Source organism: Nilaparvata lugens, chromosome 6 (assembly GCF_014356525.2).
Source record: "Nilaparvata lugens isolate BPH chromosome 6, ASM1435652v1, whole genome shotgun sequence".
Classification (NCBI taxonomy): domain Eukaryota; kingdom Metazoa; phylum Arthropoda; class Insecta; order Hemiptera; family Delphacidae; genus Nilaparvata; species Nilaparvata lugens.
This window is the reverse complement of record NC_052509.1, coordinates 2462897-2484871: the sequence shown is the minus strand read 5'-3', so window position 1 is coordinate 2484871 and position 21975 is coordinate 2462897. Positions and strand designations below refer to the sequence as shown.

The following is a 21975-nucleotide window of genomic DNA, read 5'->3' as shown; positions in this document are numbered from 1 at the left end:
ATAAAAACATAACTTTAAGTAATATGGGTCGCAATGTTCACTCATTTTGAAACTCAACAGTGAGATAGGAATTCGTACACAGGTAGCAATTTTCATTCGAGAGTTTTTATATTTCCACTGAGTGATCTTCTGTGCTGTGACCTGTGAGATAGCTTTAGTTAGAGGTTCGTTAGATATTGCGGTATAATATTCGTATGTTTGAGCTTTCTGTTAGATTATAGGCCTACTGTTAGATATAGGCCTACTGTTAATGATATGCTGAAACCAAATAATTGAGAAATACGATTAATCAGAAATATAAAGACAGTGAAAAACTCACCAAAAAACAGTCAAGTTATAGAGACATGCGGTATTCACAACTGGTCAACTGAACATTTTCAGATGATAATAATTATTGGAGAATTTCCAATGAGGAAATTTGTATGCATCTTTCAAAGAAAAAGGCCAGATCTAACCAGCTTTGTTTCATTCAAGTTGAAATACCAACAGAAGAATAGAATCACTTCAACATCGCAGGAAAATTTTTCAACTGACTACTGAAATCAAAGAAAATAAAACATTCTAAATAAATAAGAGAAAAGGAAGGAATATACTTATGTCGGCTCATCATTGCTATTTTTTCAAACAATAATTGGATATTACAGTTTTCATTTCAATACATCACATTAAGCTCACAAACTTATCCCTCAGAAAAAGGAAAAATTATGTAGGGATCTTGAATTTATTTTGTAGCACCAAATTAGTCAAATTATTATACAATATTCATTATATGACTTGAGTGAGATCAAAGTCAAAACACTATCTAATCTAGTAGATATAGTATTGGAAATTGAAGTCAAATGATTTCGAAGAAGAACAGAAGATAGATTTATGTCATTATCAGGACTACTAAAATGTTCCAATCTTCAATACCGAAGTTATCAGAAATATTAGATAATATCGTACTATATCAACATATTCAATAGTACTTTAGCTGAAAGCTACTGTCTCAATCTCTCTTGAGAGTTACCAGGAGCTAGGCTACTGTGATACTGTGACATATCTTTCCAAATAGATAGTACCCAAGTATCTTCTGTCAAAACATGCTCTGATTTGACCAGAATTTACTGTTCCAACTTCACTGTGCTGCCAGTAAAAAAATAATGTTCATTATATGCTGTCCTTTCAGTAATTGTTCCCACTTCTACTGTCCCAATACAGCCAACATTGAGCCAACATTCTCAGTAATGCAATTTACTGTCCTGCCAGTTACTGGTCCAAAACTTATACACTTTAAAAATATACTTTTACATAATTTTTACTGCCTTGATAGCTATTGTTCCCACTACTACTGCCTTACTAGTTGACAGCTTACTGATAGTTAACTCCTTATTCCATCATTTATATCCTGCCAGTAACCGTCCCAAATCCTACTGTCCTCCCAGTAACTGTTCCAACTCCTACTGTCCTCCCAGTAACTGTTCCAACCCCTACTATCCTGCCAGTAACTGTCTCAGTACCCACTGTCTCGCCAATAACCCGCTCAATTCCTACAGTCCTTTCAGTAACTCTCCCAGCTCCTACAGTCCTTCCAGTAACTGTCCCAAATCCTACTGTCCTTCCAGTAACTGTTCCAACTTCTACTATCCTGCCAGTAACTCTCCTAACTCCTTCTGTCTTTCCAGTAACTGTCCCAAATCCTTCTGTGCCTTCAGAAACTGTCCGAACTCCTACTGACTTGCTAGTTGTCATTCTTACAGCTGACTTATAGCTGACTTATAGTTGACTATAAGCTGACTTATAGCTGACTAATAGGTTGTCTCAGTGCTGCAAGAGACGGCCAGTCGGCGCTAGTTGGAGTCATCCCGTTTCTGTATCAGGGGTTCACTGTCCACTCCCTCTATAATGGCATCACCGTCTCTTCAGAAACTCTCCCAAATCCTTCTGTCTCTTCAGAAATTGTCTCCTACTAACTTGCGAGTTGTTTTCCTCTCAGCTGACTTATAGTTGGCTTATAGCTGACTTATAGTTGTCTCAGTGCTGCAAGAGACGGCCAGTCGGCGCTAGTTGGAGTCATCCCGTTTCTGTATCAGGGGTTCACTGTCCACTCCCGCTATAATGGCTGCACCGTTGCCATCTGAGTGCTCTCCTGAAACAATCCAAACACAAACCATAATTATTGCAATTAAAATTGAGGGTTGAATATTAGACAAAAACTGAGATAGACTATTACTATTTTGTGTGTTCTCATGAAAAATCAAAACAGAAACCATATTACAATAATGCAGTTAACATTGGAGGTTAATATTAGACAAAACCTTGACATCTGAGTAAATTCCCACAGTCTGATGATGACCAACAACAGATCGAAACGATCGTCACTACTCAAGTCGAACTCACTACTCGTCAAAATTCAAGTTTGATTAGACAAAAACTGAGGTTAACTATTTGAGTGCTCACCTAAAACCGTATTTGAGTGCTCCCCCATATTTCCGGGTACGAGAATGATGTGAAGGAGTGAATAATATGTGGTGCAGTATAATGTTCATTCAGACTAGTCCCAACTAGTAATGAAATACAGCGATTCACAGAACATAGCTTGCGGCGTCATCCAATAGCATTGTATTCGGGTTCAGTCGGACTAATTTCCAGCATAGAGCATTAAATCGTGGCAATGCGGTCACATACACTGATCAGATAGTGTAATACTCAATACAGCGAGATTCAGTACAAGCTGTCAGCTTGAGTTGAATGGGAAGCGTTGATGCTATTCATAAGGAATACTGACTGTTTGAGGTCAGTCTCAATATACCTACTATGGTGCAATAGTCTCTACATCTCCCTTGCGACGACATTAAACCTAGTATATCAACATAGTTGTTGGCACTACATGGCTTATAATTCTAGGATCGACATACTATAGTTCTTGGCTACATGACTAGTAATTCTAGGATTGTTTCGACAGACTGTTTGCAGACTTTCTTGTGTATTTGTAATTGAAATACTATTTATTGTGGGGAATACATCTAGAGTATCATCATCTATACTAAAATAAAGGAAAGAATCGGCTTATACATGTACGGGACAGGAAATTCACGAATGACGCATCATCATGTCTGAATTACTCAACTGATTAACTTGAAATTTTGAATATAGAATATTAATTTACCGAGGATTGTTATAGGCCTAGTTTGAATTCTTCAAGATTTCATTACGTCAAGTTTTCAGTTGAAAAGTTTTTAATTAGATCATTGCGGAGTACGGGTTACCTGCTAGTGATCAATAACTTCACTATCTGTGATTGCTGCGTTCTGATGAAACTGTAAGACTTTGAGCCACAAGTGGCGACCACGTGCTCTCCTAAAATTTAAAAATTGTAGATTTCTGTTATTTGTTGTAACACGTGCTCTGAACATATTGTATTTAGGAATATGAACACTCGAAGAGCTAGAATAATAAGAAGAACCGTTTCTCAAAACTATTGAGAATGCATTTGAATAGCCTACCTAGACAGACGCTGGGGTCATTATTCTTTCAAAATAGTTTGAAACAAAATCATTCTGTCATAGAACTTGCTAACAGTATATGATAACAGTAACGTCAGTCACAGACACGTTTACAATAGAAACCACATGGCCCACTGTGTTTTGTGTCAACCCTTGTATATATCTATAGCATAAGTTGATGGCAGGTAAATGAAGATTGTGTATAGCAATATAGATATATATTTAGGAGAGAAGTAAATATAGATATGTAGTTTACAATGTAACCACGTGGTTAGCATATGCTACAATTTTATCACGTGGTCAGCATATGAATATTATTGAAGCAATTATTGATGATCAGTTATTTGAATGGTGATAAAACGATAAACATGATATATGAGTGAATGTATTTATAAATTAGGTCATGAAGTAGAGTAGATTAGGCTATATGTATAAAGTATTCAACAAATATAATGTTATACAATAAATTATAATTTAATAATTATTATAAGCTAATTAAGTTAGTTGAATCCGAATTCATAGGCTAAGGACAAATTTATAAATAGAATAAATTAGGTATATTTGATTGAAACATGTTGACAATGAGTATAAGAAACTTGCTTAATTAATTAAGTAGTAATTGATTGGTATCTTATTAATTTGATTTATTCAACTCGATTGTAATGATGTACTGTATGACATTGTATTTTGTTCATTTCATGTATTTATTATTGAAGTATTTGCCATATTAGATTTATAAGATTGATTACTGTATTAATCAAATCAATGCATTCAATTGTCAGTATCCAAACTTTAGAGTTTAAATATTGGTAAAATATTGGTAATATATGGTATGATATCATTTGTTTTAATAATGAAGGGGAGCCATAGTTTAAAATGATATAACATAATAAACATTATAGTGAATTCAAATTGATATTTGAATTCATTTGTAAGCAGAATATTAGCTGATGAGTTTGAGGGTAGGCGGAGCTAGAGGGCGAAGGGTGATGAGGGGTGGAAAATCGTGGTTCTAGTATATAAACAGGCAGACCCTGTCTTGCAAAGTTAGTTGCTGTGAGTTGCTGTTAGTTGCTGTGAGTCTCTTGGATTTTGGACAGTGTTCAGTGTAGGAGTGAGTTTTTGGTTTCAGACTTCAATTATCCTATAGGGAATTGACTGAGCCAGGTAAAGATTGTATTTAGAATTTTCAATTTTTCTCATTTCAAATCCACACCACCCCACCCTAAAAAGCCCAAATAAGTATATCAAATTTTATAGCATTATAGTAAAGAGCAAACTTAATTATTACTTCTCTTTAAATTCATATCTAAAGACACAATCTTAATTAATTTCTTGAAGCTTACAGTTGAAATTCACTTCTAAGCACAAATAATAGTTTTAAAGCAAGGCTCCCCTAATCATATTCATTCTTTAAAATTTATCAATTCTCTTACTTTGACTATAATCATATTTTTAACTAGAGTTGTTCAATATTTTGATTTAATTACTTATTTTTCAAGTGACCTGATAAAAGTAATAAGAACTGTTTGTTAAATTTTGTTGTATAAAATTAAACTTGAACTGTAGTACTTTCGAAAACTCCATAATCTTGTATATTTTGAATCATTACTATACTTAAATCAATTTTATAAATTCTCTTAAATTTAAAGTTTACTAATAAATTCATAATTAACCTTTGTTTTGCCTTTCACTTTATACATTCCCTTACACACGACCTTGATCTATCTTTATCTTTTTCTTCAATACTATTATTAGTTCAGTGAGTGAAATATAAGTATCCACACAGTGAGTGAAATTATAGTAAAGTAATTATTTTATCAATTCATAGTAATTGATTGGCGCCGGGCAAAATACCGTATAGAGTGAGGGAGTTCCAAACCCACTCTAAACAAAGACCGACAGTGGGAAAGAGTTCAACTTGTACGAAAGTAGATAGTTTGAGTTATACCTATGATAGTTTGATAGATAGAGTTAATCACTTGGGGCAATCTTAATGCATGCATTAAAATTTAAATTCAACGGTATCTTTTGGTAATATCATGTAAACCTCATATCTTGCATTTAATAACTCCATGTTAATGGGGTTTGTATACTTTTGATGATTCATTTTGTAACAGCTCAAACATGCTTATAGAACTCAAGAGACAAACGATTGAAACGTTTGCTTAACCAAACTTAATATGTAACTATTATTACAAACTATCAATCGATTTATTCAGCCAGAAAATAAAATGTACATAAGGCCACGTCAATACAAATAATTCAATCATTTATAATCCTTGGGATGAGATCAATCTATCCTTGATAGAGTGAGATGGCATGTGGGATGCGAGAGATGGCTTGAGCTTTAAATTAAACTCGCTATATAATCCTTGAACATATAGGTTACAACTATAAACACTGGAAATGTAAACAACTTTAACCATAGACCCCATAGGTCACAACTATAAAAACTGCAACTATGAACATCTGCATCATGAAACTCAATAGTGGATATATTAAAATAGTTTGGTCAAACAAAAGCCAATATTATTATGGAAATATAAATTCAAACCATTACAAACTATATCATGGAACTCAAGAGAGCAAGAGACCATCTCTTTAAGGCTGTTCGTTACACTTTTTTTTTAAATTGGATAATCTTTTCCAATTATTGTTAAGATCATTATAAGAGTGAGAAAAAGTGGCAACTGGAATTTTTAAGTGGTCTAATAAGCGAGTTATGGGTTGTTGAAGTGCTAAACTCAGTTTTCTTTCCAGATCATAAACGGTTTTGAAATTCCCATTGGAGTTTTTTTTAATACATTCAGTATATCATTGGCTTTGTTCTAATATGCGTTTTTTCGCGATTTATGCCAAAATAAACAAGTTATCGAATTTACAAAAATATTACTTTTTTATTTATGAACGATATGGGGAATGAAATGTAATGTTTTAGTTTGGAAAGATACATTTTTAGAATTTTTAAGAGAAGTTCTGTTAACCGTTTATGATCTGGGATGAAAACGGATTTAGCACTTCAACAACCCATAACTCGCTTATTAGACCACTTAAAAATTTCAGTTGCCTCTTTTTCTCACTCTCATAATGATCTTAGCAATTATATTGAGAAAGATTATCTAATTTAAATACTAAAAAAGTGCACCGAAAAGCCTTACAGAGTATTTTCAAAGAACGTTTGATCTCATAGCGACTATAGGCAAACTTTTCAAACACATAATAATATTTTTTCAAACTGGAAAAACAAATACCAATACATTTATTTCACTTTTATATAACGTAACCATTATCGAACTATGAATACAAACCATCAAAAACTATATTACGGGACCAAAGAGAGCAAGAGACTGACTCTTTAAAGAGTATTATCGAACAATGTTTGCTCTCATAGCGACAATAGGCGAAGCTTCCTTTAAAGGGTCTCAGATGCTTCTATAGGGGGCTTTTTGAAATTGATTTTCGAAACTATACTATATAATTTGAATATCAAATAAACATCCTCAAAGTGGAAAAACCAAATATCAATACATTCCACTCTTATACAATGTAAATAATAAAATCACTTTACTCATACGGGGTACTTTTGTTCAAATTAATAAAAAAAAATAAAACTGTAGTACGGTACCCTTTATTAAACACTTTAAAATATTTCAATATCAACTTGTTTTTTATTGTTTATTTTAAATTGAAAATGACCTATGGTCGAGACTAGTCGTTAAAATATTTTAAAGTTTTTAATAAAGGGTACTACAAGTTTTTATATTGTTTTTATTAATGTAAATAATGTATTAATGAGCTATGTCTACCTTTAGATATGATGCTGTACTGTATGTGGAACTCCTCGTTATCGCCGAACTTGACCTGCTTCTTGTTTCCGCCCAGTTTGGGCGCACCTGGCACACTAGGCACCTCCTCCGTCTTCTCGGTGGACTCGCCTTGGGGACTCATCTCCTCGTCGACGTCGCAGTTGCGGCCTCCCGCCGTTCCCGCACGTCGTCCCGTCAGCGCCACCGTCGCTACGGATCCCGATTTCGCCAGGTACTTCACCGGAGGTGTCTGTCGGAAAACGAGGGGAATTGATTGCGATAAGTCAATGTATAATAACTTAGATGTATTATATCGTAATATGGATATCAACATTTATTTGAAAATTTATTCATTTATTTGAACATTCCATAATACACGAATCATATAGCCTACATCATCAGGAAAGGAACATCAGGCCTAGCCCAAAACAGCTCCTTTTTCAAATTTTAATAGAGGTAGTTCAAAAAAGTAGATTAAATTATGTGCCTCCATATCAAAATAAAAATAAATATCATTATTATAATTGATTAATCAATTTGCAAAACCAGATACAATTTCCATATTTGCAATATACAAATTTCCAGGAAACGTAAAAACAGTTATGAAGCGCTATATTAGTTGTCTGTGCAAGTTATCTCTTCAGTCACACAATTATTTATTTATATTAATTATTTGTTGATAAAATTACAAATCATATGAATATGATCGGGAAAGAACAACAGACATAGCCCAAAACCATGTTTTGGGTTAAAATAATTAAAAAAACAAACATCAAAACAAAAATTATGCCCCCAGATACATAATTTGTGTGATTCAACATATCCGATCTATGTAGAATCCTCTGAGTAATATCATGATGACTTGCAATTTCAGAAAAGTGATGTATCTTGTAATGAAAATGGATACTCATATGACAGAAATAACAATATTTAAAAGAAGTTTTTGGTGGATGCCTTGAAAAGATATTCAAAGTAGATGAACTATTGAGCATTGAAAATTGAGATATTCCAACTCAAATACGAACCACATTTTCGAGATTAAACTTCCAATATACAGTACTTTAATTAATTAATAAATCTAAAACTTATTTCAATGAATTTAATTAAGCTGCGTTTACACCAAAGTTATTAACAAAATGTTTATTTTTCCGTTCTTATAGATTCTATAAGATTTATCGGGACTTGACAAACACATATATTTTCATCATATTATGTTCCATCTAATAGAATCTATAAGGACGGAGAAATAAACATTTTGTTAATAACTTTGGTATAAACGTAGCTATGTAAAGTAGGTTGAAAAATGGAAAATGTAGATTGGTTATGATGTTGATAGTATTTTTTCAAGGAATTTCAGAGATTCAAGTTTAAGATAAATCAGACATACCAAAAGAAGAGTTTCGAGAGAATAACAGTTCAATAGGTCTACAGTAGTTTACAAAAGGCTTACAGGAAATGAAGATTTGAGAAAGTTCAACTGATCTGATTTGTATTCATATACATTTATGAAACTTCAAGAGAGTTACAAAATGATTATTGAGAGTTACTAAACAAAGTAAACTTATACAAGTAGGAACCGCAGCAAAATCCTGTTACTTTAACAACAATCTCATTATGACACCGGTATGACGTGTTCCTTTACTACATCCCACCATGTAAGAGCGGTAGATAATTTCATGAACAATATTCGATTACAGCAGACGAAGATTATTATAGAGTGAACAGGTTTCAGGCTGTAACAAAGAGTTGAATATTCTTGTGACAAGTTTTAATACCATCAACTGTAAATAGAGAGAAATATTTCTTGTGACGTGTTATAATAGCATTATCTGAGAGTGAAATACGTCTTGTAACATGTTTTAATAGCATTTACTGAGTAGAATATGTATTTGAACATCTTTTAATAGCATTTAGTGAGTGGAATATGTGTTTGAACATGTTTTGATAGCATTTACTGAGTGGAATATGTATTTGAACATCTTTTAATAGCATTTAGTGAGTGGAATATGTGTTTGAACATGTTTTGATAGCATTTACTGAGTGGAATATGTGTTTGAACATGTTTTAATAGCATTTACTGAGGAGAATATGTCTTGTAACATATTTTAATGGCAACATTTTCAGTAGGTTGTAGTGGAAAAGTTGAACTTACCCTGCAATTCCGGAGGTCATCAATTGCAGTACCTCTACCAGCCTTGTACTCTTGATACTGGGAGACGACGCATACAATGCAATAAATCTGAAAGTTGAATTCAGATTCATAAATTATTATACTTGAATAAATTTCAAGAAATGGAACTTTAGAACTCAGTAAAACGTTCGAAGTCAGTTGAGACTAAATCATTAACATGTACAGTAATATCATAGAGAAACAATAGCGTAAGTAGATATCCCATGGTATAGGGCGTTTATGTCGCAACTTTTACTGTTATCTCAAGTCGATTACTGTTGATTATTGTCGAATTTTACTGTTTTATTGGGGCGAGAGTGTATGAACGGCACAATAATTATGATATAATTGTCATATTGTATAAATAAATAAATGAATAAATAAATATGAGAGACTACCAGTGTCAAACAGCTTCACGTGAAAGAATTACATGAACTATCGGCTTGAGATAACAGCAAATGTTGCGACATAAACGCCCTATACCATGGGATATCTACTTATGCTATTGTTTCTCTATGGTAATATGCTTTGAAAAAATCAATTGTCAATATTTTTCATTACTTCTGATAAACATTCCACAGTCATAACTTCTAATGATTTCTTCTAAAGCTGTGTCCACACTGAACAAATCTCCTACAAACATGTTCGTTGAAAAAGTTATAGCAAAATCTATTATGTTTGACAAACAATGTTTGCCCGTGGCCAGTGTGGACGCGTCACCAAACAAAATGTTTGTAAGTACAGAATGTTTTGCAGCTGTGAACACTGAAAATGTTCGGAAAAACAGTGATTCTTTGTTTGACAAATAATGATTGTCCAAACTTTTCAAGATGTTTGTCCCTGAGCTTCTCAACAAACATGTTTGCCGAACATGTATGTCGAACATTGTGGACACGGCTCAATGTTCATGAACAGCTTCTTAAATTAAAATTATAATATATAATGTTAATTTTTGATGTTGAATTAATTTGCAAAGTGGGCCCAAACACTACAACTTACAAAAAACTGTTTATTTTTTGAAAAAATTGGAAAATTCAAATTTAGTCAGAATGGAATTTGTGGAGTATATTCTGAACAAGATGTGTCATATAATAATGCTTATACTCCATACAAAATTAATTTTGACTTGGACGGATAAACGGAGGAGAGAAATGGAGGTAGATCAGCCAATCACAGGGATGAATAGAGTCAAAGGTGCAGTTGCCAATTTTTCGATTAGACTCAGTCGACTCAGTGCTTTCAGAGAGGAAACGTCGTATGTATATCATGAACAATTAAACACTCGTTAGAAATTGGAGAACACTAGCCGCTTTAGAACGGCAACATCGCCGCCGCTGTATCCCCACTTTCCCTGCTCTGCATATCCCTCAAAGTTAAATCTAATGTTGTATGTACTATAAAAACTAGTGAATTCGAACGGCTTTCTAATGGTAGGGACTCCGTTGCGGGAAGGCCCCACCTTGCCTGAATGTATAATTTTAGCCGTCAATAGGCCATACGACTGTCATACTTCAGCAGGGACCAACAATATAACATCTGATAACACAGGAATGTCTAAAATAATTCTAATAGACCGATTTCTCCATACAGCATCATTGCATTCTCTACTGTAAGTTAATTCTATTGAAATTGAATGCGACTTGATTTTGGTTGAATGCCTACATGATCATGCAATACAAAATTCCCCTGATAAATGAAATTTTCCAATACTCACATTCAAACTTAGTATGAAAAGTCCATTGTATAGATTATCCCAGTGAGAGGATGGACTTGTATCTGAAACAGAAAAAAATATAGTTTACATTTTTTAAAAAGTGATAGATATTTTTTATTAGTAATAGTATAGTTCAAGTATCAATAAATAAAACAATGATGCTAATTAGCTGCAATGAATAGGTACCAGAACAATTTATGTATTAAAAAAAATTTAATGCTGAATGAATAGAACAGTTGTGGGATAATTTGCTGTCAAAATCTAAAGTTTTTGATCATTTCAAATAAAATAAACAAGTCTGACTCCATATTTTTTCAATCTTATTTGTTTTGTATTCAATCGTCCTTCTCAATTGATCAGAAATCGAAGAACGTAATAGATTCTACATAGATTCTCTATCTTCAAGAATATTAGAGGTATTTGAATGTTTCAGACAACCCATTTATACTTTTTATCCAGCTCAAGTGTAGCCACAATCATTGTTATTAAGCTGAGAATCATCAATTACATTAAAATTATGTAGAACATTTTTATTTCTTGATTAGAAAGAACATTTCTCAGTTTGTCCTTCACACGGTATTAGGCTACCACCTTCATATCTTATTTTTCCCGGTGATCGAGATAAACCCATACTAGCAATAATTAAACCCAGCGAAAACAATGTTATAATTTCACAGGAGAGATAAGCTCAGCATTGGCCAGAAACTGGAAAATTGGCATTATCCTTTCCAAGAATTATCACAGTTAGAAAGAAGCTTCCCGTTACTGATTAGAAAGAAAACGGGAAAATTCTCAGGAGAAAATAAATAGCGAGAAAGATGTATTTCAAGCTGTTCGTTCTCTCAGAATAAAAACAGAAACGAACGTCTGGATTCAGTTCTTATCACAAGAAATAACGTCATTGTCCTTTCTTAACTATGACACGGGCTGCTTTATAAAAGATAGAATAGTGAGGAAGAACAGACGGAAGATTATGAATGCTAATATGAATCTTGCAATGCAAATACCGTAACTAATATCCTAGTCAAACTAGAGAGAATGAAGCAGCGGTAAGTTTGCTTAGGTATGGGTTTATCTCCACTACTTCTAATTTTACCTCTGTCGAGCAAAAATTATATATTCGAGATTCTCTATCTTCAAGAATATTTTAGGTATTTGAATGTTTCAGACAAACCCCTTATATTTAATCTAGCTCAAGTCAAGCCAATTTTATTCTCATCATTAATAATGAGATTCAACTGAAAACTAGAACAGAACAAATTTGTATATGGTAAAAATGGGGTTTCCTTGAAAAACCGGTATTTTAGGGCTTGTTTGGTACGTGGCGAATTAACTGTTTGGTGTGAAGTAGTGCAAAAGGTATGAGACTTGAGTACAAATAAATGAGAGGAAATTATGTGAATCGTTATCCATTCCCCCACGACTAATTTACTGCTACAGTAAATTAGAATCTAATCCAGTTGATTAATAATATAGAATAAGAAAATTTGGAAATATCGAAATCCCTGAGTATTATCAGTTCTGATGGAAACGTACTGATAAAATACTTACTGAAAATATTAAATACTTTCACGTACTGAAAATATACTGATAAAAATCTCACCACCACAAGATATCTCACATTCTAAAACTACAAGAATAACAGACTTGAAACCAGAAAGAATTTTGCTATATTTTCATCTATATCTTCTGGTTGAGCATTATAATTAAAATGTCTTGTGAACATATTGCCAACTATAAAGTAGGAAATTATCGTTCCTACTACTATTCAGCATCTTTCTTAACACCACATGATATCACACATTCCAACAAAGAGCTTCAAACCAGACAACATTTTCACGTTTTTGAAACTATCTCTGACAAGATAAGAATTCGAAACTTCTTGCATTCTATGCAGTAGTACACACCCCATCAACAATATTCTCAACACCACAAGAAATCATACATCCTAATAACCAGCTTCAAACCAGACAACATTCCTGCTTTTTTAAAACTATCTTTTGAACAAGAATTCAAAACTTCTAGCATTCTCTTGCAGTAGTACATACCCCATTAACAAAATTCTCATCACCACAAGAGAACACATATTCAACAAGCTTCTTCAAACAAGGCTACAATTCTGCTTTTTTGAAACTATCTTTTGAACAAGAATTCAAAACTTCTAGCATTCTCTTGCAGTAGTACATACCCCATTAACAAAATTCTCATCACCACAAGAGAACACATATTCAACAAGCTTCTTCAAACAAGGCTACAATTCTGCTTTTTTGAAACTATCTTTTGAACAAGAATTCAAAACTTCTAGCATTCTCTTGCAGTAGTACATACCCCATTAACAATATTCTCAACACCACAAGAAATCATACATCCTAACAACCAGTTTCAAACCAGACAACATTTCTGCTTTTTTAAAACTATCTCTCAGACGAGAATGCAAAACTACTTGCAATCTCTTTTAGTAGTACACACCCCATTAACAAAATTCTCAACACCACAAGAGAACATACATCCGAACAAGCTTCTTCAAACAAGACTACAATTCTGCTTTTTTAAAACTATCTCTTGAACAAGAATTCAAAACCTCATGCAGTAGTACACACCCCATTAACAATACTTTCACCACCACAAGAAATCACGCATACTACAAGCTTGAAACCAGCCAGCAATTTCGCTAATAGAAGTTTCAGCAGCCGAGCGTTGTGCGATACAAATGATGCGGTGCACTTGCACAATTCAGCTGTCACGCGGTTCACCATCAATTATAATCGCAGACGACTGCAACTTTGTTGAGAGGGCGTGGCACTACTTTTGTTATCAGTCCACCCCAACCATGTAGGGGCTATTTCCACCCCTCCTCACACCAATGTCCTCACACTTACACAATAAAAGGCTGTCGACATTCTCGTAGTTCCCACTTTTTATCAGTCGAGGTCTGTTGTTAAAATTCTCCCACTCCTCCACTTTATTATCAGTTGGCCACTTTTTATCATTTGAGGTCTGTTGTTATCAGTGGCCCACTTCCGGTTTCCTGATAGAAGTTTGTGGAGTGAAAGCGGGAAATCAAGGGTGGAAATAGGGAAAAATTGAAAGATGGAAAATTGTTTGAATACTTTTTGAGGGATGAGTTATGGTATACTTTTTGAGTGAGTCTTTTTATGGTAGATTTTGTGACAGTATTGTCTGAATGAAAACTTTATCAAAGGCTCATTCTCTTAATGATAGTTTTTAACAGTATTGTTTGAATGGGAAGTTTTCTTGTAACTCATTCTTTCAAGATACATTTTTGATAATTAGAATGAAAATGCTTATTAGGTGCAGGTTTTGACAGTATTGTTTAAATAAAAATATTTCAATAAAAGACTCTGAGTTATATGAATAATTATCAAATTTCTGTGATGAGTTCCAATTCTTGGTTGGAGACGTTGCACTCAGTGAGTATAGAGTGTTACATTCTATAATAATGAGGTACTTCTGTGATATTAATATTTCAATAAAAAGCTACATGAATAATTATCAAATTTGTGTGATGAGTTTCAAATTCAATCCTTGGTGGGAGACGTTGCACTCAGTGATTATAGAATGTTACATAATATCTATAAAATAGCATGTAAAAATTGTAAACACGTACTCTACTATTGAATTCTATACTCACCACTCACTGATTGCACTGGTCTCTCTAGCTTTCTGAATTTATCAAGATTTTAAAACTCGCATTCATATCTAAAACATGAATACAGTGTATACTCCATGCTTCATATCGGATTCCGAGTTTCTCTAAACCAATGTAATCATCAACAGCTATTGAGCGAACCAAACCATGATGCAGTAAATATTAATTCAGTATTCAATTTCTCATATGAATATGGTTTGAGAGTTGTTATTACAGTATAATATTGCATATCGTGATGGATAAGGACATTTAAGCCTTGTGCATACCAGTGCTATTCGCAGGACGGTAACGATTTCAATAATTTAACCATTACGGCTCGAAAATTCTCTCTATCCCGTCGCTGTTATGCGAATCACAGTGTGTGCACACAATACTTCAGTATACTGTTTTCTCTAGTTTACAATATCCAGGGAGTGGAGTGACTTTTCGTAGATTAAGTCCCGTCGCAAAGTAGACCCACGCTAATCCACGAAAAAAAGCAACCCACGCCGTGGGATGTTTTGTAAACCATTGTTAGAATTATTCATGAACAATCAGCTGACAAGTGGATTATTCATTGCATTTATTACATAGCCTAGCAATAGTTTACAAAACATCCAACGGCGTGGGTTGCTTTTCGTGGATTAGCGTGGGTCTACTTTGCGGCGGGCCTAAGGGCCGGTTTCCAGGATACTTATTCAATCTAATGGATCATTATATCTATATGTTGTATCTACAGATCTCAGGATCCAATATGTGTCCTACAGACTGGGTCTAAATATTTTAATAAGCATGATCGAAATTGTGTAATGCCAGGTAAACAGAAGCAGACCTGTTTCGATTTTGACTCAAATGAAATCGAATAAAATGCAACCAATTTCTCAATTTCGCTTTCGTCTAAATTTTCTGATAAGCGTTTTCCAAGTGGTGACAACCAGATTGCATCAACTTCAAATTGAACTGCACCCGACAATTTTCCGACTCGTTTTCCCCTCCACCGGGTTTCCCAACCATTTTCCCACTTTTACCTCATTTGCTTTGGTTCACTAGAATCTGGCAGCATTCCTCACAAATGAACACCAAAGGTTACCTTCCAAACAATCCTGACAATTTCAAGTGAGTCTACCTTCGTTGCCAGTTGCCTCGGGAACGATAAGAATTCAATTCGCAGACGGCGCGCTAGGTATCTTGCGCCAAATTGTCTGATATGAAAATATTGAAAGATGAGAAAAGTGCAATTGAAGTGCAGGAGTGTTGGGGATGGAGAAGAATGTATATATTTGTGGAATGTTTCTGGAGAAATATATTTTCAACTCTGAAAGACGTCAGAGAATGCACGATATTATTTCGATAGTCGATTTCCTCAAACCGATATCAATCTCACAAGAAAGTATACAAACGGAACAGGAATTTTGGTTGTGGTGGATACCGTATATGTATTTGTGAGAACGATTCCGAAGGAATACATTATCAACTTTGTAAAACTTCAGAGAATGTGCGATAGTCGAAATTATTTCGATAGTCGATATTTCTCAAATCGATATCAATCTCACAAGAAAGCGGGTAAGTTCAAACGGTATAGGAATGTTGGTCTTGGTGGAGATCGTAGATGTATTTGTGAGAGCGATTCCGAAGGAATACATTATTAACTTGAGTAAAACGTCAGAGAATGTTCGATAGTCGATATCTTTGGGGTGAAAATTTGCGGTTGAGTGATCAATGACTTTCGGAATCAGCAACATCTGTGGGTGCAAGCAGTCGATTCGGAGCTGAATATTGGATTTCTCATGGGTCGACGAATTGCAGCAAAACTGCTCAAGAAATTTCTGTGTAATATGTCTGAAGGAAATATGTCTGGTAGAAAACAAATGGATTGCAGTCTAGGTGGAATTGATGGATTCTCAAAACTGTGTTCCACTTTACAGTAGTTCATACTTTATCACTATTTTCCTCACTCTCATCTGAATATTCCACGTTTGATACTAGAGACGAGACATTTGATGATAAAACTGTCAAAAAGTGAATCAGACCTATTTATTGAGATATTGCTTCCAGAATTGGGAAGATTTGAGAATGTTTCAAAGAATGTTTCCATTACTGAAATTGGGAAAATTCAATAATGTATCGACAATTTATGGAAAAACAATATTCAACACTTAAAATATCGCATCAAGTATTCGACTGCCACCTTAAGATATCGAGAAAAAGCGAAATAACGTGAAAAAGTGAATATCGATATTTATCTAGCTTCAAATTTTACAAGCTCGTAGTTAGTGATATCTTGCATTGTTTTAGTCTATTCATAATCTAGTCATCTGCGTATCTGATCTAATCATAGTATCTGCGAGAGGATACCACTTCCTGATGAAAGTCAACTATGACACATCCAGCTGTGATATTCGATGCAAGAATTAAAAGTTAAAACAAAAGGTATTTGAAGAGAAATGTTAAAACTTCAATTAAAAATCCTATGAAGATTGCAGTAGACCAGAGCCTCGATTAATCACCACTCGTTTAAAAATCATCTTCTCTTACCCACCAGTCGAAGAACCAGTTTGACTAAAAATATATGATTGAACACAATAACACTTGGTTATTATTCCAAGTGATCATAAAAGTAAAGTTATTTATTTTATTATAATTACATCTATACTTTAATTACAGACTTGTGTGAGTGGGTACAGGATGTAATAAACAATGTTGAAACATGAAATAGACTACAGTTATGGTAGGTTCTAAATCACTAGCAGGTATATCTCAAAGACAATCAATTGAATAAGGTATATTAAGATGTACTCACCGAATTTGTGAATATCAAGTAAACAGTATGTGCAAGATTAACAACTGATGTAGTTGCTAAGTTAACAATCCAAGGGATGAGCAGCGTTCTGTGATCCTGGAACAAAAGAAAGAATTCATTAAAATTGAGGTTTTGTTACCTGAAAAAGGAAGAATCAGCAATTCAGAGTTATATAACGGTGAATGCTCTTGTGTTATCTGTTATTAATGAATGTAGAAAATTAAACATCGTACAGACTACCCAAAAACAATGTGTTTTATTTCTTTCAATGAATTGAGTTTTTTAATCCACGAATCCTTCGAATAAACACATTGTATCTCATCTGAGTTAAAATCCGTAAAGCAAGTCATACTCCCGTCTTGAAAATTTAACGGCCATGGAATGAAGTCATTTCAAACGAAAAATCAATGAAACAATCGGACGATGATGCAATGACTTAACTAAATGGCGGTTTAATTTAATAGACTTTCGTGCAACCAGGCAATAAATAATAGGTAAATAAGGTGAATAATACAATAGTCTTATCTGAGTTCAGAACATTATTGGAATGTTACACAAAACTTAATTCATACAAACGAATCATGCATAATATCTTATCTGAAAACTATTTATAACGTAAGACAATCAGATTCAGACACAATGGAAGAAAGAATCTCACATATCCTTCATAAATAGTTTAATTATATTCCATAATTCATAGTTCTTTCCATTTCTAGAGCAGACAACAAAGAGAAGGAACATTTGAAGAGCAATTGAGTTCAATCCTATGCTAGATAGAATAATAACTCCAATAATAATAATAATTTATCCATTAATTTATTTATGGATGACAAAGTAGCCGTCGATTGGTGGATTTGAAAAATTGTAGACATTGAAAGAGTTATTTCAAGGCATCTTATTCCATTCACGAAACAAGAACGAATGAATGTAGAATAGTTGATTGAAGAATAAATGAGTCATGAATTATGAGGACAGTGCAGGGAGCTATCTATGAATGTAAGAAAGTATTATAAGAATCCCACAGGGGAAGAATTCTTTAAATTTTTTATGGTGACTTGGCTATGAATGGAATTTAGTGCTGCTAATATTAAAGCTAGGTACCTTTTTTCAAATACAGTACTGTATTGTACAGCAGCAGTTGAAATAATAAATAGAATGAGGACGTAGAGCGCGAGTAAAATATATGATTGTGAAAAACGTTATAAAAATACTGTAATAAAGAGAAACATTGGAGAAAGGGAACAAAGGATAGATGGAGAGAGTGAGAGAAAGTGATAGAGAAAGAGAGAGTGAGATGGAGAAAGAGAGAGCGATGGAAAGAGTGATAGACAGAGAGAGAGCCAAAGTTTGAAAGAGGGAGCCAGAGTTTGCGAGAGAGAAAATTTGAGAAAGAATGTGTAAATTACAGGGCACACTAGCTAGGGGAATACCACTGGTCGATTTACGTTCAAAACGGTTTGCTTCAATTAAACACACACAACAAAATCCAATTACCGTGACATTTTTGTTTACACATTTGCTGTTTGTCACAAAATGTTTACATTCTAGTTTTGCACAAGCAATACCCCTTCCAGTCGCTTTTCATTGCGTGTATTCTTGCATAACATTTGCAGCGTTATAAATATTTGCTCCCTAATAAATTATCAGCTCGAGCGATAAATGGGAATACTGACCTATATAACTGGACTTATCACGTTAATGCGGATATAGCTTGTGTGATATTGTGTTATAAAGATAATAGATTTCAGCTTGTATATTTTATAAGTGACTAGCCGTCAGGCTCGCTTCGCTCGCCAAATTCGTCTAGCTAGGGAGCTCCGCCCCCTGGACCCCCGACTGGATCGTCCAAGAATGAGATCAGCAGGCTCGCTTCGCTGGCCTGCATTTTTCATTTCAGCATTTTTATCATATGTTAGGACGATCCAGTCGGGTGTCCAGACTAAACGTCTGGCTAAACGGATATGGCGTGCGAAGCGAGCCTGACGGCTAGTAATATAATATTCCCAGGAATAGCTCTGATTGAAGTAGCAGTGCCCAATCAATTTTTCCGCGATAAATGCATTTCAATCTTCAACTTGGTGCCAACCTAATAAAGTCAACTCAACTTAATGCCAACCTGACAAAATTATTAATTTAGTTACCAGTTTTAACAACTGTTTCGAAGAGGTACTCTCTCTAGATTACAGTTCTATATTAACATATGGTATGGACATTTTTCAATTATAATTAAGAGAATAAGAAGAATATACATGCTAAAAGATGAACTTTAAACCCTTAAAAACAACCCTTAGAGTTAAAATATTACCAAAAGATTTCGTAGTGCGCCTCTAAAGGGCCAACTGAACATACCTACCAAATTTGAACGTTTTTGGTTCTGCGAGTGAGTGAGTGAGTGAATGAGTGAGTCAGTCAGTGAGTTAGTGCCATTTCGCTTTTATATAGATAGATAAGTAGAGGAGTGTTCTACTTTTTTATATAATTTAGTTTTAAACTGAACTCAATATTGTCACGAGCTGGTGTTGATTCATTTCCAAATTCATAATTATTTAATGTAAACTGTGAATGAGATCTTGATGCAAAGCAAAATGGTAAATGACAACAAACACTTTACATAATAATATCAGGGCACCGAGCTTCGCTCGTTATTTTTATTTATTGATAAACAGAACACAATTATTCTCTTGAATGATCGTGTTTATATTTCACAGCTGGCTAAATGTCATCTTATGAATTTCGGGAATGCGTTTTTTTTCATTTTTCACATAATCACTCGCTCACTGACTTTTTTACTATCCACAGACGACGAAAGTATCTGCTGTTTCAGCCAAGGATGAATAATTATCCTTTTAATGTCGTTCTGCGAGTTTTCCCAAGGATGAGACCTAGTGCAATCGAAATTTTATACCATAAACCTACTATGTTCCAAATTTCGTGAAAATCGTTAGAGCCGTTTTCGAGATCCGTTGAACATGAATAACCAGATATAAAAATACAGAAATTGCTCGCTTAATATAATAGGGTATCAATGAACAAAGAATTTGAAATAATTCTAATCATCCAGTAGGTGAGAGACTATAATTAGATTCTATGGATTCAGAGTTTAACAGTGGAAAATGAATGTGCGGAATTGGTACCAAATATTAATAATGTGATCATTATGTTGTCCAATTTTATATGGTAAGTACATGACCAATTAAATTACCCACTTTCTGTAGAACTAACGGTACTCAACATCAACATTTAATTTGTATCTAGCCTTCTATCACAGCTTTTTCTACTTTTGAATTGTGTTCAGGGTCCCGATCCCACTCCGATCCGATCATGGATGACAACCGACATTCGTGATCACAATCACGAATAGTGCATGCCACACATGTTGGTCATGTGATCTCTCCTACCCCTCCACCCCAAAGAAATATCGGACATGAGAAGCGACGGTCGCTGCATGACAAGTGTGTCCCCGAATTAATTATGAGAGAAAACTTATTTCGTTATTGTTTTATCAACAACAAAGGAATCCGTGAATACAAATTGAAACAGTTTCCATAATCTGGAGAAATAGATTTCTATTTACAAGCTATAAGGCCTATTATTGATAAACTGAAAATACTGACCAGAATAGGAATAAAGATATGATTTCAATAGTTTGCAATCCATTCAGAATGTAACATCATAGAGGAAAAATAGCGTAAGTAGATATCCCATGATATAGGACGTTCATGTCGCAACTTTTACTGTTATCTCAAGCCGATAGTCCACGTAGTTCTTTCCCGAGAAGCTGTGTCACGCTCGTAGTCTCTCATACTGTGCCATTCATACACTCTCACCCCAACAAAACAGTAAAAATCGACAATAATCGACAGTAATCGGCTTGAGATAACAGTAAAAGTAGCTACATAAACGCCCTATACCATGGGATATCTACTTACGCTATTGTTTCTCTATGGTAACATGTTGATCATTTCAATAGTGGGATGTCTAGTTTTTCTACAAGAAAAACTTTAAACAATTTAAAGTTTTCAATTTTAAATTAAAATTTTTCTAAAAGATAAACTAAAGAAAAAAACGTTTTCTTCAATTTGTCTATAACTTAGTGATATTCACTTCAAACTGTCAGCATTGTTTGAATGGAAAGCATTGATTTTGTTTACAGGGAATGGTGACAGTTCAAGGTGTTCTCACCATGGCTATCAACTAAAACTCTTTGAAGGAAAGACTGTTGAAAGTAGTTGTGAAAGTGGACCGCGCAAAAGCGACAGATCATTGATTCGTGAACTTGACCGCCGTCCTATAGCTGACCATGTCCTACCACAACAACCAACTCAGTAAGCTAGCCGCGCTGAAAGGA

General features: G+C 34.2%; 1 protein-coding gene across 1 annotated transcript; it reads right to left on the bottom strand.

The window, feature by feature from the left end:
• Positions 1-625: 625 nt before the first annotated feature.
• On the bottom strand, positions 626-13934 carry LOC111051226. The gene is made up of 5 exons (XM_039431329.1): positions 13793-13934; positions 11179-11240; positions 9447-9533; positions 7295-7544; positions 626-2128 (listed from the first exon to the last, which is right to left on the bottom strand). The coding sequence occupies exons 1-5, from the start codon at positions 13932-13934 to the stop codon at positions 2043-2045; spliced, it is 627 nt and encodes a 208-aa protein (XP_039287263.1). The 3' UTR covers positions 626-2042.
• Positions 13935-21975: the final 8041 nt, after the last annotated feature.

Bases quoted from the DNA above. Each gene is read 5' to 3' on its own strand.
- LOC111051226 (XM_039431329.1), bottom strand. From the start codon at position 13,934: ATGGTGAACCGCGTGACAGCTGAATTGTGCAAGTGCACCGCATCATTT. The intron at 7,545-9,446 runs GTAAGTTCAACT...GTTTTCCGACAG, and splicing joins ATGACCTCCGGAATTGCAGG to ACACCTCCGGTGAAGTACCT. The intron at 2,129-7,294 runs GTAGACATAGCT...GGATTGTTTCAG, and splicing joins GTACAGCATCATATCTAAAG to GAGAGCACTCAGATGGCAAC.